This window comes from Cyrtonyx montezumae, unplaced genomic scaffold (genome assembly GCF_038088225.1).
Source record: "Cyrtonyx montezumae isolate F1298 unplaced genomic scaffold, pur_monq_1.0 scaffold_17, whole genome shotgun sequence".
NCBI classification, from domain to species: Eukaryota; Metazoa; Chordata; class Aves; order Galliformes; family Odontophoridae; genus Cyrtonyx; species Cyrtonyx montezumae.
The window spans coordinates 22,300,024-22,317,746 of NW_027071903.1; the positions used below are offsets into that span (position 1 = coordinate 22,300,024).

Here is a 17,723-nt window from a genome sequence, read left to right on the forward strand (position 1 = left end):
GGCAAATTCCTTTGTTCCCTGCCTAGGCACACTTGTCAGCCATTTGGATGACAAAAATTAGGAAAGGGCTGGACAGTTTGGAATGATGAGGAATGTTTAATAATGCAGTACTTTATTTGAGTGATAAATGGCATGTTCCCGAGCACCCACCAGGACTTTGAGAGAGTAAAAAATAAAGAAGTTGGACAGAGCAGCCCTTGGCAGGGTGGAAAAGACATTTTTCAGCTGCTGCTGAAGGTCTGCCTACATAGGGTCAAGGCCTGCACTTGGAGGTGCCTGCTACCAGCAGAGCCCGAATGATTTGATGGAGTTTAGTCAACAAAGCTCTAAAATGTACATAGAGGGCATGCTGACAGAAAGTGAGCCTAACCAGTACAATGCTAAAGTGGGCCTAACCCATGTATATGACATGCAGTGAGCATGCAGCTGCATTACACATGTAAATGCATGTTTCTATATGGTTTATATAGACAAGTGTATGACAATAGCTAGACAGTAGCAGATAACTTTCAGTATGGCTGCATTAAAAAGATATTCTGCTGCTGTTAGAAACGACATTACCTGCTCATCTCTCTATAGATCTAAAAAGTCCTTCAAAGATTAAAGGAAGAAATACAGCCCAGTGCTGGGAAACATCCACTGAGAGAGCATTCTGGCAGCAAATAGCTGGAGCCTCTCAGACACATTTATCTAATACTTTGATTAATATTTCTTCCAAGAAAGAGCAGATTTCAAAGACCTTTTAATAAGGCCAAGTGCATTTTGAGATCTTGAAAACCACAAATACTCTAATTTGAGGCTGACTGTACCTGTACTATATGATCATTACTATTTCCAAGACATCACACCTTGTCAGACTGGCCAACGGTGCCCAAGTTTGGACATGTACTTCATGTCAGAAAATTCCAAGCACCTTTTACAAATAAAAGCAACTAATACAGGTTCACTTTTTAAATAAAAAATAGATTGTAAGACCACTAGAATTAATTGCTCATTAATTCTTATTTACAGGTAGAAATGATTCCAGCAGGGTCAACTAAGTTGGCAAATACACACAAAACAATCAAAATCAAGGGAAAACAAAAACAGCAACAACAAAAAAAACAACACAAAAATATTAAAACAGACATGCTACTAGAATTTTCAGCACATACATTCTGGTGAAAGCTTTGAAAAGCCATTCATACTGACATTCCTGTTATCTGCTATTTTTAAGCACAAGGCTGAGAGCCTACAACAGAAATCATTACTGTCTTTGTTTCCTCATATATATAAACAAGTCTGCCTCTCTCCAAACGCAATAATGGAGAAAGGTCAAATAAATAACCCTATCAATAACAGAAAAATAGATTGAGCAACAGAATGTAAACTTCAACAGCACAAATAAATCAGTGAAGAATTTATGGCATGAAAGATAAATGCGCTTGGACTTGAAAATGGTAGAAATCCACTCACACAAAATTCTTTTGGACAGAAACAACTATTTACTACATGAATATATAACAGTTAACAAAATGCTAAGGTATCCAATCCATATCTCAACAAAGACGAAGAAATCTTGGTTTCCAGAAAATTAGATTAGCAGCTACTTAAAGAAGCTTATACGAACGTTATTCTTTTCCCTGAGTCATCCTGTGAAATGACTTTAAAACAAAGTTATCTTCATGTGGATGCGTACAGAACTCAGTACAGAAATGAAGACAGTAATGGGTGCTCTCAGAAGCACCTTAAACCAGAGATAATGGCCTTTCTCTGTCCCCCTGGTGCTACCTTGGAGCCCTGCACCAGTTGGAGGACCAGGCATTGGACCTTCCCCCTGCCTGGGGCCTCAGCAGGCTGGGAAGAATGGTGTGCGTACTGAGATGCTGAGATTGAAGGGATACAGGATGCCAGCATCCCTACAGCCACACGTCACAGGCCTGATATTATATAACTTAAACTACATGATGGCCTGGATATCTTTTGACATTTTCTTAGGAAAGGAGAGACCTGACAAGTCCCAATTGTCAAATTATGATGGTACTGAAATAATCAGAGAGGTATTGCTTTAACAGATACCAATTTCAATGCAGCTCAGTCTGCTGCATTTCGTGGTGCCATCCTCAGAAGAAATAATAACCTAAAAAATATACTTACTCTAAAATATATTCCTAATTAAATTTAAATGTAAATTTAAATGTAAATCCAGTCACCAGTATAATGACTATTATGAAGTTAATATCCTTGGCAGCTTTAAGCTGGAGTGCTGAATTTATTCCGAGGCATAAAACAATCTGAATCGATTCAGAAACATAAATCAAGGTCAATCACTATTTAAGACCTAGCAAATTAAATTACTCATTCCTACAGTTAATGTCCTTATTCAAACTGCATACGTTTCACCTAGCACGGTGTTTAAGACTAAACAATTTCCCTCAATGCTTAGAATATTTCTTGCATTAAAGTTTGGATTTCTGTTCAAACAAAAAGCAAGATGAGAGAAATAAACAGTGATGAAAATATACTTCCTTTTCCTACAGAAATCATAATACTGGAATAAGAGTCGTAGTACTTTCTCTTCTAGACAGTATAGCATTTCAAAGTTTGCACCAGTCAAAATCTGTTTAAAACATCATCTGCATTTAAAACTATTAACTACATATGCAAAAAATTATATGGATTTTTTTTCTACATTATCAATGAAATACAAAAGGAAGACTTAGTACTTTCATCTCATTAACTGTTGAATGTATCAACTTATATTAAAAAAGGAAACTTGTTTTATTTGACATCATTTAAACTATCTTAGGTAAAACAATCTGCCTAAAACTGTCTCTACTGTATAAAGTCAGTGTTGTGTTCACATACCCATCAACAGATGACATTATTAACCTAATAAATGAGTCACTTTTGCATGAGATTTGTCTTGTACAACAAAGGATTTAATCCTCACAAACAGCTGCAGAGCAACCACACAGTTCTCTGAACAGGAACAAATTAAGGGCATCTACAAGACTCCAGCTGTGCTAATGAATTCTTCCTTCCACATCTACAAACAAGGCTAAAATACCTGCAGGACTTTTTAAAGAATGTCAGTATTGTTACGTCTCCATCCTTAGCAATAACTCATACATACAATCTCTGTTATTCTTCATTTATCACTGCACTACCTTTACAGATATGTGCTCAAATTGGAACATCCAGCGACAAAAAATCCACACAAATGAAAGTATAAAAATAGAACCATTTTATTTCAAATTAAATTACAGAATATCATCTAACACCTCAGAAGCTATTTACATGATGGCTCCAAAGGAAGAGGAGTTTGGGTTAGGTGAAATAAAACAGCAATTGCAACAGAACCATGATTTCAACACAGATCAGGTTGCTTTACTCAGCAGTATACTCGCTCCATGAACTAACAGCAGTGCAGTACAGAGTCCTGCTTTAATGGCTGGATTTTCTCACTGGGGGAAGTGGGGCTAATCACGATGAATTTCTCAGTATGGACATTTCCGACAAGAAACAAATTCTTCAGCCTGCCATATGTTTTAAAAATCTACCAAAGATGCTGGGGAAGTGAAATAAGGATGTCATCAAAAACATCCATGCAAGTTAATGTCTAAAGCCCCTAAACAGCCTTAAAACATCATTACAAATGACAGGGAAGTGAAACTCCTCACAACAGCAGCAGCAGAACACCGTGCCCACACCGCAGCACAGCTGCTCTGAGCTCATGGCACCCACACACCACTGGGCACGTGCGGGTCGGTCCTGCTCACAGCAGCTCCTGTGCAGGAAGGCCCGCAGGTACCACACCCCCTTGGTGCCATAACACTTACACCAGTGAACTAAGTCTAATGTGATGAGCGAACATACCCATTCTCTATCTAAAAAAGGCACTCATGTGCATCTACTTCCCACTTTCTGATCACCTCCTCCTTTGTTGCCTCTTCAATTTCCTCCTACATTCCACACTGTTTTATTCAGCCTGCCCTTTGTGCTCAGTTGCCTCTTTTCTTCTCTTTTGGGTAATTTCCCACCCCACCGTGTTACTTTTGTGTTTTCCTGCTGACATCCTCTGACCTCTGAAGTGCCAGCACAAAGAACCGGGGCCAACCCCACTTTATTGTCAATACATGACGAGACAAAGCAGTGCATCTGAAGAAGGTAAAGATGAGAAAAGAATGGTAAAATGACGCAGGACTCAGCCCTTCCACAGCGCTTTGCAGAACTCTTCCTTGGAATTCCGCCCCTGATGCAACTGGAAGCACACCAGAGATGGATCTGCCTGCCTACACCTTGCTGTGTGCATGCTTACTAGAGCCACTGGCATCAGCTGCCTCCAGAAAATACGCAGGGCTGGGCTTGTTGTATTAAAAATATCTGCAGTGCTCCGATTTCCAAGAAGAGATCCTTCCACAAGGGAAGATTTTATTAGGAAAACATTACGGGTGTATTCCTTCAAACATAAGGAGTTCTTAAGATGATGATTTTGGTAATTTCTCAAGTCTGATCAAAATGTTACAGCACCAAAATTGAGAAAGCGCATCTCAGACATTCCATCTCCATTAAGATCCCTACACCTGCTCTCAGCAATCTTCCCTGGTCATTGTTCCCACAGAACATCCCCACTGTCTCACAGGGAAAGGAGGGAACAGTTTCTCGGTGTCCTCACACCACACAGGGAGTCAGCATGAGTAATGCCATGAGTCACATACAAAACCTGTAAGGCCAGCAGCCACCAGTCTCATTCACACACCTCAGGGATGACACAGGGACCCCCGTGCAGCTCACTGCCCCATGGTGGTCCCACCATGCTCCCACATGGAGGCCTGGAAGAAGCCAGAGGTACAGACCAGTCACACCTCACCAACCAGCGTTAGGGGTCTGGTGGTCCCTGACAGGGAATGTGGTGTGTAAGCACAGCACCTAGCACAGCAACATCCCTGCTGACAAATTGGACTTAGAAGTGCTGCTGCTGCAGAGTGTGGTTTGCACAAGCCCAGAGCTTGTTTCAGCATAGTAAGCATTTAAAAATGGATGTAAAGACCATTAGTATCATACATTAGTATGATCTGCTCATTCTACAAGGTAAGATGTATTTCACATCTCTCTGAGAACTTATAATCCTTTTCTTTCTCTAGTTCAAAGCTTTCTGCAGCATGCAATATGAGTTACACAACATTTCTGCCTTGCAGATAACCATTTACCAGTATTACAAAAACGCACATTTTTGTTATGTTGCAATAAAGCTGAGTATTTCAGGGACTAACATCTGGGAAAGCATTCCATGGTGGTGCTCCTTAAAGGAGAACTGAAGAATAAAACAGTTTTACATAGTGTGAACCAGGCCCTAATTGGATCAGCCGGCAGTAGTGCCACATGGAGAGGAAAAAGGAAAGAAAAAGGATGAAAGACACTAAAGGAGCTGCTGTCCCATCACTCTGTGGCTTATCACTGTCTCTCTGCTTTATCTTCCCACTCACTCCCTTTGCAAAATGGTAATGAGAGGCAAGACTTACAAACCCCAGTACCACCCAGTTGAGACAGCAGAGGTATCAACAGAAATAAATCCCCAGTCTTTTGTAAGAAATCCTGCAAACTCCTATCATTCGTAATAGAGAAGAATTTACACTCCCTAACAGGACATTAAGGATGCTGGACAGTAACAGGGGTATGCAACACAGCAGCCAGGAGCCCTGACAGCCTCCCACAGATAGCTGAGGCTCACAGCAAGTTGCTGTAATGGCAGGTCAGCCTATAAGGGAGGCTTTACAGCCAAAGACCCCTCCAGCATTTTAAGGTAAGTCACACACATTAATAGCCACAGGAATAACACACAGCCATGAACAACACAGGCTTCATGCGGCAAACAAGGAGTGCAGCTTCCCCCCATCCCAAACAGCCCTCAGAAAAGGCTGTGGCATTCCCTCCCAGTTACTCTTTGGCCTCAGCTAGAACTTCACACACACATTAGGCTCTTCACTGGTTATCCTTTCCCTTGCAAAGAATGACCATGCTTTTTAAGGAGCCTCCCAGCTGAACGCTGCTCCCACAGTTTCTGCTCCACTATAGCTGAAGTCACAGTAAGTGGTACAGAGTTTTCATGGACTGCATTTATGTATCAACATTACATACTGCATGGAAATCAAGACCTTTCCTACTGAGGACATCTCTTCGCTCTTGAAGAAAATGAAGCATACAACTTATTTTTGCTTTCTTTAGGTCCTCCCACTGTCAGGATTTGTACTCAATGTGAATTCACTTAGAGGTAAGGAACAAAAGGTTTACAAAAAAAATCATTTTGGGATGCAGACAGACATGGAATTCTCTAACAGAATTATTAATGGATCATAATCTCATTATGTGATGAAGAAAACCAACACTTCACTGAAGCCTCCAGTTATTTTGAGTTTGTCAGCACATAAATCAGCCTTTTAATAGGAAACCTTTCATCTTTGTTCTGCATAAAAATACTACAACACCGAGCAGTTCCAAAGAGAATGTTTTAAAAAGCTCTTGCCTTCATTGTGTAAGATAATTTCTTACTTCTGCTAAATATTTTATTTTCAATTTCATTCTATCTGCCAGTGCATGAGCCTTCCCACCAGAAAAAGATGCACAACATGGAAAGCATTCAGTTCTGGGAGCATTTTGGAAAGAATTATTCATATTAATTCCCTTGATTATTTCTTTAGATATATTTTTAATCACTATTTTAAAACAATAAAAGTACCATTAGACAGTACCAAGTAATATTTCAGTGTGATAACTTAATTATGTAGCAGCAAGAAAATCTACATCTACAACTCTGTTTCCATGCTTGGCTATTTTGACCGGTATCTCTCTTTAACATGAAGCCTCAGAATAAAGAATGGTCCTCCTTTCATGATCCCAATTATCAATGCCTTGCTACTGTTGAGTTTCATAAGGATAGATGTACATACTCTGTATATTGGTACACTTCATACCCAGGCATGGGCCATTATTACACATCTCAAATCTCCTTGCAAAGGTTCTATGGCATGCAAGATATTCTTTTTACCGTTGGCTATGATCTCTTTTTTCTTTCAAGGCCCCAAGAGTAGAGATTTAGATAAAACTCCTTAATAGGACCACACAGATGAAGATCCATATAGCACAAGCTAAAATTATTGTTTTAACAATTTCTGAAGAGAATTTTTACCCTTCAGTAAGGTAACCGTTACACCAACATCACTTTTGTGACAACAGATCACACAGACCCTCCAAAACTAGCTCTAAATCAGCTATGAGACTTGACTTAGCAGTCTGCATCCTAGAAGTAGCTGGACACTACAGACAACATTAAATCACAAATCCTTGCTACTGATTTCATTACTTTCTCACACAGCAAAGAAGCTCTTTGTTCCAAATATAGGTCTACGAGACTTCATAATTAGAAGCAAAACACACCTGAGAAAAAACAACACTGATGCTATTGGCATCATCTTTAAAGCAAACACACAAAATGCCACACCAACTGAGTTTGTTCTGTTGTTTGGATATAGCTATTTCCCAAAAATAACATCTGAACATAATTACGTTATTTGAATAACCATGTAGTGACAGACAATGCAATTACTATTGATTTGTACATTACTGTAAAGACATTTCCTAATTACATCTTTCATTCTCACATTTAACAGTGAGTTTATAATTCAACATTCTTTACCATTATATTAGTATTTGATAACTATATCATATTAGTTTGTCAGAGTATAATTTGTTTTGACCAAATTCCCACCAGCCATTTCAGAGACACAGCCTATACGGCTTATTGCAGTAAAGGACTTCTGAAAATATACCATGGCTTTTTAGGAATAACTAACTTTTTCTCAATAGTATAAATGGTGAGAAATCTATCCCTACATCCCATTCATATTCACACTTTTTCCTTTTGTTACTTGAATGTAAATACCTCCTTAATTAAAAGTTGTGCATGTCTCTATTGCACAGTTTCTTCTCTTAATTCTATTAAATCTCTGAAGCATAAGCTATACAGGTTCTTAAAAACCTGAATCACTATACATTTTCCTAAACTATAGAACAAACATATGTAACTGTAACCAAAGAGAAACAAATAAGTATGCACTAATACCACTTAAGTAAGATATCATCTATCATATTACCTTAAGTGCTATAAGAAAATACATAATTTAGATGCATTTATTTCTCTCCAGTACTCTACTACAGCTGCATACAATAAAAATGCTTTTGAAGACTGGCTAAAAATGTATACATTCTACTGTGAATACAGTTTCTGCATTTTAAGTATGAAAACAGACTTTGAAAATATAATTCATTTCTTCATATTTACTCAATTTCCAGTTAATTCATGCATGTCGTTATGCATGCAGCAATACCAAAATCTGAAATCAAGATATAGAACTAATGTCTACTCAAGAAGAAAAATGTAGGTTATGTATCAGTAATTATTTATATATAACTATATTATAATTTTTGTTACATTTGCCAGCACAGAACCCTGACTCTAACATTACTAAGTACAACATCTTTTCCAGTTCTAACAGTGAGATAAGCTCCTTTATTAGCAAGATTCTCATAACTTCAGATAGAATAAATGTAAAAGATAAGGTACTTACAGTGAATTCACAGAAATCAATGCTATCAAGGCTTTTGCTTCTGTGTATTCTCCCTTTTATTCTTCTTAAAGAAGGCTTTCCCTGACTTACACTACAGGTAGCACCATTGGGATTTTCAGAAGATGGAGTTACCCTGTCAAGCAAAAAGAGTCCAATATCAGACAAAGAATATATCACTTCCTTTTATATTATATTTAATATACATTTCCATTGAATATTTTTGCTTCAACTAAAAAAAATGTGCAAGGGTCATATTACAGGGTTCTCAATCCAACCTTTAGTTTTCGAACAGGCAGCACCAAAATAAGACAACAAAAGATGCAGAAGCCTAGCTCCCACTAAATCCACCCCTGCTTGCAGATTGAGTCATCTGTTAATTTTCTGTACAGATGTAAGAAATATCAGAAAAAGCACAGAGTACAGAGAAATATATTTTGTTTTTGAAAAACTAAAAGCAGTATTATTCACTATTAATTCAATGAAAAAAATGTGTTCTGTGATGCATGTTGCTATCTGTTGGTTAAACTGGGGAGCTTGGCAGAGTTTGGTTTTTGACCTTTTCTAGTTTAAGCACCAATGGCACTTCAGCTGTTCTACAGAATAATTGCAAGCGATAACAAAATGAAAAGGACCTATTACAGTTACAGAAATAATTAATACTACAGTTTGAGACTTTTCACAACATAGATCATCTAAGAATAGTCCTAAGAGGAGCCTGCAACTGAAGTATTTTGCATAACCTACCCATATTACAAGGAGATTGTTGAAAGTTGTTAATAAGTAAATGCAAATGGGGTTAACAATTAACAAAATAAAATCAGTTTAGAAAGGTCATTTTTCAAATGCAAAATAGTCCCCAGTCAGTGTGACATCACATTAGGAAAACAGATACTGTGTTTCAACAGATATGTCCACCTAAAAAACAGACTTATTTTACAGATTTACTTTTCTGTAAAGAGAAGAATCTGGAGGGACAAAGTCACAGTAATAAAATTTGTAAATTAAAAAAAGATTTTAGAATTCATCATTCAATTTATAAAGACCTTGATTTTTGTTGACTCGCCATGATTTCCAAATTAATATTTTTCCCTTTGTGTTAATTTATTCCTGAACTTCCAACTGCAAGGAAATAAAATTCTCTAAATCTTCACAGAACTAATATTCAGAAGTATATAAACTTCCTGCTCAGACAACACCAGATTCTTTTGGTAAAATTATTTATGAATTAAATTCTGAGAAAGATGTCAGGCTTGTAACGGAACTGTACGCAGAAAGCAAATCACTGCCACAGATTTCCTGCTGAAATGTCTTAAAGAATCATAAAACCAAACTTCCAAAGAAAGACAGCTGCTCTGACACAACTCTTGATCACAGACAAAAAGTGGTATTTATGCTGATCATACATTTTGACTGTATGAATGTCTTCTGGACACGTTACAAAACTCTGAAAACATTTCTGATAAAGTTGATGCTCATGTACATACTCCGACTCCTCACCAGAGGCTGACTGTGGAGCCCATGCATGACTTCCACCATGGGAAGGTATGGATTTACTCACCCTCCAGAAAATCCGTGAGGATTGCTGTGGGGTAAATAACTCCCAAGGATAGTACTTCACAAAGAAATAGTATAGATGATGGTATATTTTAAGTAGTTCTATATAGATAGGATGCAAATGAAACAAAAGAGAAGATGGCTCACCTTCGGGATGAGAAGGCTCACAGGGGACTCCACATGGGAGGGATCTCCAAGAAGAGATCCTTCCCTAGTGGTGGTCAGCCCTTAAATGGGGTCTGGGAGAGGTGGAGCCAGGCTTCACCCCTTCCAATCACACAGGTATATCACCTTCACCTGTGGCCCCATGGCTGACTCGGTGCTCACCTCAGGTGACCAATCAGTGGTTCAGGCTGTGATTCAGCAGTTCCCATACAGTTGCCTACTTCAATACTTGTCATTTGGGTCATCGAGTCCTCACGTTTACCTCCATCCAACTAAATGCTTTATAACTTAATAATAACTTTAATAGAAATGTTTTTGAACAACTGTAAGCTGCACTGGGCTTTTCTTAATTTTCATTTCTATTTCAAATCACTTAGTCTAGGGCCTTTAGATGTATATGTATTTAAATTCAAAGCCTTTTAATGTTTTCTCATACTAACAAGCCTTAAAAAATATATGATAAAATGAAGTTGAAAGAAAGCCTGTAGAAGTAACAAGCTAATCAAAGTCACACGTTTTTTATGAAGAACTAAACTAATGATGCGTGTTGAAGGCCCTTCCACTTGGGAGCTCCATTCTTTGAAGGCAATCGAAAAAAATGAAAGAGAAGAGCAGAACTTGCTGCCTCTGGAACCCATCCATCATCTCATTCTGATGGGGAATAAATGACGGTGATTATTTACTAGCTTCGACAGTTTCAAATACTGCTTTAAAAATCACATTTAACTTTCAAAGTATAATTTTATGGGAAGGAATAACACAATTCGAAGTTTCACTTTTTTAATAACATCATTAACTTTACTGTATCTTTACAAGTAAATAAGGCAATATTTAACCAACTAAAGAAAAATCTAATCAGTATCACCAGTGGTAACCTTGACGCCTACTGTTTTAAGATATCCACAGGTACAGAATGGTGCATTTTTACTTTATGGTTGATGAAGAAACTTTGGGAAAAGAGTGCAGAAATGAAATGCCAACTCCTCCAGCGTCTCTGCTACTTCTCTAGCTTTAGTAAAGGGAAGCTAACAAACCTGAGAATTGGATCTACGTCACCCACCCAACTTGGAACAGGGTGCAGGATCCAAACCCTCAGGAATTCCAGTGACACCAGTGCAATACTGCAATAGGAACTGATTCCAGCTTAAAAAAATTCCACAAGGGATAAGATGCCAAAATGAAGACTATGAGGTTGCAAGATAAATAGGAATACTGGTTTCATGGAGTCCAGATTCACAAGACAAACCTCAAAGTGCTTGAGTTTGACTTGAAACTACATTCTGCACAGAACTGAAAGACTTCTTACTTATTCTTCCTACTTTCCTATCTTGCTTTCTGTCCACTATCACTTGAGAAAAAGTTTCATTTCATTTTTAAACGAACACTGAAACTATGATGTAATACTATCGTACTAGCATCTGAACCTCAAGTTAAAAAAAAGTTATTTATTAACAAAGGTTGCTCCATTCTATTATACCTTTCTTTCATATTTATTTGTGTTACTTAATTAATAGAAAATTACTAAGTGAGATGCAAAATCACTGGCTGTACTACAGGGGTATAGAGGAATTATCACAAATTAAGGCAGGAAGATTTCTCTTTTTAAGATGTCTGCAACTCGTCAACTATTTCACGCAAGCACTCCTGATTCAAAGCTTAAGAATGAGATTTTCAGAGAAGCCTCGACATTTCAAAAGTTGAATGCAGATCTTTGAAAGGAGTGAACAATTCTAGATGCCCTGTGGGACATGCACTGGTTTTGTTTACCAAAGAATGTCCTCAATATGATGCGGAAACGTTAACAGCTTTCTAATGTGGCTCATCCAGGGATTCCCAAATCAAGGCACTCCAATTCTGGAAATTTTATTCAGTAAAATGGAATGACTTTGTAAATCCCACCTTGATCCAAAGACTCCTGTTTATTCTCCACAATTCTTACAACAGTTACAGTGACCTTGCAGGTTCCTGATCTGGTATCAGATTACATAACTGTGACTTATTTTTTTCTCAAATTGGAAAAACAAGCAAAAACATTCAGGCACTTTGTGTATTTGTGCCCACTGATGAACACACTAGCCTAACAAAATACTAGTCAACATTTACCTCAAAGTGCAATGTCACATCAAGGACTAATGCCTCAGTGCACACTATAATATAATTAGATGTAATCTACGTAACATACCTCAGTTTTTATTATTAAAAACTATGCTTTTACTTTACTTGCTCAAAACTACTGTTTATAATGAGCTTCAATATTACCTAACATTTTTCAAAGCTCTATTTTGGCTGGAATAGCTGAACTAATGTCACGTCAGTTTTCTAGAGAGAGCAATTAGATTCAAGAGGCTTTAAAAACTCATTATTTAGTGATTTAGAGTTCTGAACAATTTTATAGAGCAGTATCCGAATAATTGAATAATTTGTGAACTGAAACGATTTCTGTACTTGTTTTCTGATTATAATATAGAGAGAACAAATCTTAGACAATTATATATCCTCAGCAATGCTTAGTGACATAATGAATCGCTACGATTTTCATGTCCTGCAAGTTTCCCACCCATCTTATTAAGAAGTGCTGAGGAACCTGCAGCAAATGGTACCTGCAGGTGGTCATGCAAGTCTGAAACTTCTATAACTAGTAGTTACACAGTTCCCTATTGAGAAATGTGTAAAATGTCTGTAATTGTGTCCAGTGAGAAGACAGGCTTTCCCACTATGACAGAGATGTCAGCTGGGAGCAGCTGAACGTGGCCAGTATGCCTTCTGGCTCCAACAAACAGTGGAAAAGCTGAAACATACTCCCACTTGCCCGCAAGACCTAACATTTATAGTCATTCAGTGTTAGCTTTTGTTAATAAATAAATAAAAGCCTAATACGCAACAATTATTGGTAACTCTGAACTGTCCCCTACTGCGAAAATTTCTGCAAATACCCTCACTTCTAAGCATGGCTCGTCAGAGAAAAAAAAAGTATTGATTAGCAATGCCAGTAAATCTTTACAGTGGGCTAAGCAGAGACTAGTATTCCCACTTCAAACGAATATTAACAGAACCAATAATCAAAAATGGATAATGTCCATACTGGTGATCTGCGTTTTTCCACATACTTCTGTAGCCACACCCAAGAGGCTGAATCTTTGATGCTTTATTTCTCTATACTGAGACGACATTTTCCATTATTTGCTTATTCTAGCTATGTTTCTACATGGAATACAAACTAACAGTGACACTTCTCTCCCTAGGGATGGTCCTAACGATAAAAACAGGCATCCTTTGCTATGAGCTTGAACTTTCACATCCAACCCCAGCCTGAACACAAAGACTCAACCAAGTGTTTAGATCAATGCTTAATGCTGACTATTCCTCACTGATTTCAGGATATGCTTAAAAATAAATTTGCCCATGCACATCTTACAAGCAGCAGCTACCATTAACATCCAGTCTGCTAAACCACACACTCACTTAACAATAGCACCAATTAGATCCCATCGAAATGCAAATTCTGTACTACCTGCTTCTGCAGGCTTTTCTGGATTACCTCTGGCAACTACTCATCATTCTATAAAGACATGGAAACATCACCGTGGATAGCCTCAGCCATTTCCATAATACTCTTGGTAATGGAAACATTTCAGTAACTGAGCTTTTTGTTTTATCGTGACTTTACACTTGTTTGCACCATGGAGAGCCAGAGGGAGTGGACCCAAGCAGAGGAAGCCTTTCAAGGTAGAGGTAAATGCTTGAAGACACATGAGAATATCAGTGGGGATTATTAGAGCTGCAAGAATATATCCTGTCTTTTTGTTTGTTTGTTTTTCTTTCTGGCTTTCCTTTGGGAGAGAAACAGTGTGGTAAGAAATGACTGCGTATCTGTACAGTTCCCCTTAAATATGTTATTTATCGTTTCCTATCCTAAAAGCATTCCGGTTGTATATATTGGTATTTCAGTAAATATTGATATCAGTTTAGTGTTTGAAGGTGCTCCCAGGTCCACAGTTAATTTTTCTTGAGTAAATGTGCTAATCCAAGCCACGCTCATCATTAAAAATAATAACAAAAACTATCAACAAACACTGACCAATCAAGTTCTGGGTTGTCTCACCACAGTGAAAGAAACTGCCGTACAGTTTTCAAGGGGCAAACAAAATAAAGGTAGTACTTCAAAGAAGTATTATCATACTGCCTTGGAAAAGAAAATCTGTCCAGCAAGAAGCTCATCACAGCCTGCAAGCTTCTCATGTTGCCTCAGCCCTGAGCTGGAAGGAGGCTCCTGCTCTGAATGAAGACTCCTTATTGACTTGTTAAGACTCTGCTAACTGGCAGCATCGTGACAGCACTTTTTTGCATCCAGATACAGCAAGACTGTTAAGAACATCCTACTCATCTTATTTGGTTTCTATGTATTAAATTACAATGTCTCACAAACACAGGACTGAATCAGCAGCTGGAGACTCCAGCAACTTCCTTCATCACTATGTTAAACACTGTACTGCCTTCAAAAAACCTCACCATAAAATGACCAAGCTCCACATTAAATGCAGTCAAATTTCCATCTACACCACGTGCCACAGCAAGCCTGAGGCATCTGTTTTGGGCATTCTTCTGGTTTATACCCAAACAGTTTACACCAATTTATCGTTAACTCATCACGAGACATGGGCATCCATCCTTTTTGTTTTCATTCCTAACTCTGCTTCTGTACATCAGGAACAGAAGTTGGATTTTGGGGAGGAAAGTAGAAGGAAATTGGAGCGACAGATGCTACATAAAGAAATAAACCATTGCTGTTACCTTTTTCATTTCATTCAGTAGGATTCAGGTGGATTATCTCAACCAACAAAAAGATGAGTATTTTAACCCTTTTTTATTAAATTATAACTTTTGCTTCCACTTTCGATATGTACTAACTTATCAAAGAACTTATTAATCTGACTGCTTAAACAAAATGCTTTTTTGTTTGTTTGTTTTCTTTTAGCTAAATAAAAAGGAATGAAAACCAGCATCCATTGATTACAGAATTGGTTGATTATATATTTTGTTTATGCTTCTTGGAGATTCTCAATGATTCAGTGCTGGAATACACTTTTGCTGTCTGTGTTGGAAATATACTGTAACATCACATTGATTTTAATAATAACAGTATTTATTCTTGCCTATAATATTCACTTATTCTTAATGGATTATTTGATGCAGACTAAGCTCACAAAAAAACACCAAACTAAATGACAAAGTATCCTTAAGCATTTCTCTAAATGCATCAGAGAATAGTATTTCTTACATGAGCATAAATTCTATCCAAAGATAATGCCTAATGCTATTTAAGTTCTCAAAGAAAATGTGACTACATAATACCACATCACCTACTAACAAGAACATCCTAGAGACATGCTTCCAAAACTTAAATAATTCATAGATATCCCTAAAATAAAAATAAAAAATCTTATTTCTCTCTAACACTCTTAGCTAACTAAATCTCCACAAAGCCCACCACTGCAGCAATACTGAAGCAAGTTACAAACGTTGCAAAATGTGCTGCTCTTAGTACAAATCAGTGGGGACCCACTCTGTTGTTTTGATATCCCTGAAAAAGCACAGAATTTTTCCAGGCAACATAGAGCTGATCTGTCTCCAACTGCAGACATCACATCAAGAAGAGAGTGAAGAGGGTCCATTCAGACTTATAAAGTAAGTAAAAGTAAATAGCCTCACTTTAATATGCCAGTAAAGAAAATGTTTCCAAGAAGACATAGGAAACATGAAGCAGAACAAGTGCTAGCGTTCTATGACACATAATGAGACTTTGGAAAGAAGTAATGTACGGATGGATGTTCTGCTGCACTCAGATGAGAAAAGCATTTGAGAACAGAACAGGTATGGTGTTAGCACTTTATGTAACTTACATAATCAAAATAAACCACTGAATGTACTATAAAACCTTTTGATTTGATTAAATGTAATAAACTTATCTGCAGGACCACATATTTTTGTGTAAGACTACATCTGATTTTATGCATTACAATTAATAGAGATGCATTTGCAATCTGTTTTATAGAAAGATTTGGAACTAATGACAGAGCTTATTAGCTTTACATTGTTCCTGCAAGGGATGCATTTCCTTGGTGCTGGCAATACGGGAGAAAAATAAGAAGGACAAAGCACGTTGTAGAAATCAGGTAATGGTGTATTTGTTGGGGCTGCTGACGTGCACTCCCTGTAAGCAGCATGACCTACCGTGCCTTCTACGGCACTTCCCTTCACCATGAGCGCTTAAGTGCACTGAAAGAAAGCACGGGGCCACCTCCTCCGGATCCACTTTGTGTCTTCGAGGTAAGGAATTCTCAGCGTGCGTTTGTCCTCGGCAGTTCCCTTACAAAAAGCCCGAGCTCACGGACCTTGCCCGCACAGCCCGTCCTGCCGGCGCATCCCGGTGCCCCACGCAGCCAGCAGCGGCCTGCTCCCTCCAGCGAGTGCCGGCCAGCCCCGTGCCATATGCTTGCCGCTGCCCTACTCACCCACATTACACAATTACACTTTAATGCATTTTTCATAACACATCGTTGATTCAGCCAGAAAAAATCGCTTCAGCACACCCATCGGCGGCCGCGAAAACACTGACAGCGAGTCGAGGGAAAGTCCATTTTAGGATCCCAGCCGCCGCGCCGCGGCCCGCGCTGCCCGCCCGGCCCCACCTGCCCGGAGTGTGCCCGGCCCGGCCCGGCGGGCTCGGGGCCGCCCGGGGCAGCGCTCCGCGGGATGCCGAGCGGGGGCCGCTCGTGCGCTGAAGCGCGGACAGCTCCCGCGGGGCGCTCCGGGCGCCGGGAACTTCCCGCCCCGAGGAGCGCGCGGCAGCCCCGGGCCCGCAGCGGACCCGCACGGCGCTCCGCAGCCGCCGCCCGCACGGCCCGGCCCGGCCCGGCCGCAGAGCCGCCCGCCCGCGGTGCCTACTCACCACAGCTTCCTCTTTAAGGGCATCAGACTGCCCCTGTTGGAGGCGGTCACCCCTATGGCCATCTGCAAGACAGTCAGGTATTTCTGATACTTCATTTTGCCGTCGCCCCCCCTGTCCCTGCCGCGTCCCCGCCGCCGCCACCGACAGAGTCTCTCCAGCCGCTGCATGCAATCATCAAATTTTTATTTCCAGGCATCTGCCGTCCCTGCGTCGCGCTCCTTCCCCTCCTCCTCCTCCTCCTTCCCCTCCTCCTCCTCCTCCTCCTCCTCCTGCCGCGCTCCCTCGCTCTCTGCCCCCCCGGCTCGCGCTCTCCTCCTCCTGCCGCACTCCCGCTATCTCTGCCCCCCGCTGACGCTCTCCTCCTCCGCCTCCCGCCGCGCTCCCGCCATCCGCGCTCCAGCTGACGCTCCTCCGCCTCCCGCCGCGCTCAGCCCTCCCCCCGGCCCGCG

General features: G+C 39.6%; 1 protein-coding gene across 5 annotated transcripts in view; it reads right to left on the bottom strand.

The window, feature by feature from the left end:
• Positions 1-17,454, bottom strand: part of TJP1 (tight junction protein 1) — a 154,986-nt gene extending 137,532 nt beyond the window's left edge. For all 5 annotated transcript variants that reach the window (XM_065733761.1, XM_065733758.1, XM_065733757.1 and 2 more), the window contains exons 1-2: positions 17,275-17,454; positions 8,607-8,739 (exon numbers count right to left, since the gene is read on the bottom strand). In XM_065733761.1, coding sequence (XP_065589833.1) covers positions 8,607-8,739; positions 17,275-17,441 — 300 coding nt within the window. In that variant the 5' untranslated portion in view covers positions 17,442-17,454. The remainder of the gene's footprint in view (positions 1-8,606; positions 8,740-17,274) is intronic.
• Between the last annotated feature and the right edge of the window lie 269 nt (positions 17,455-17,723).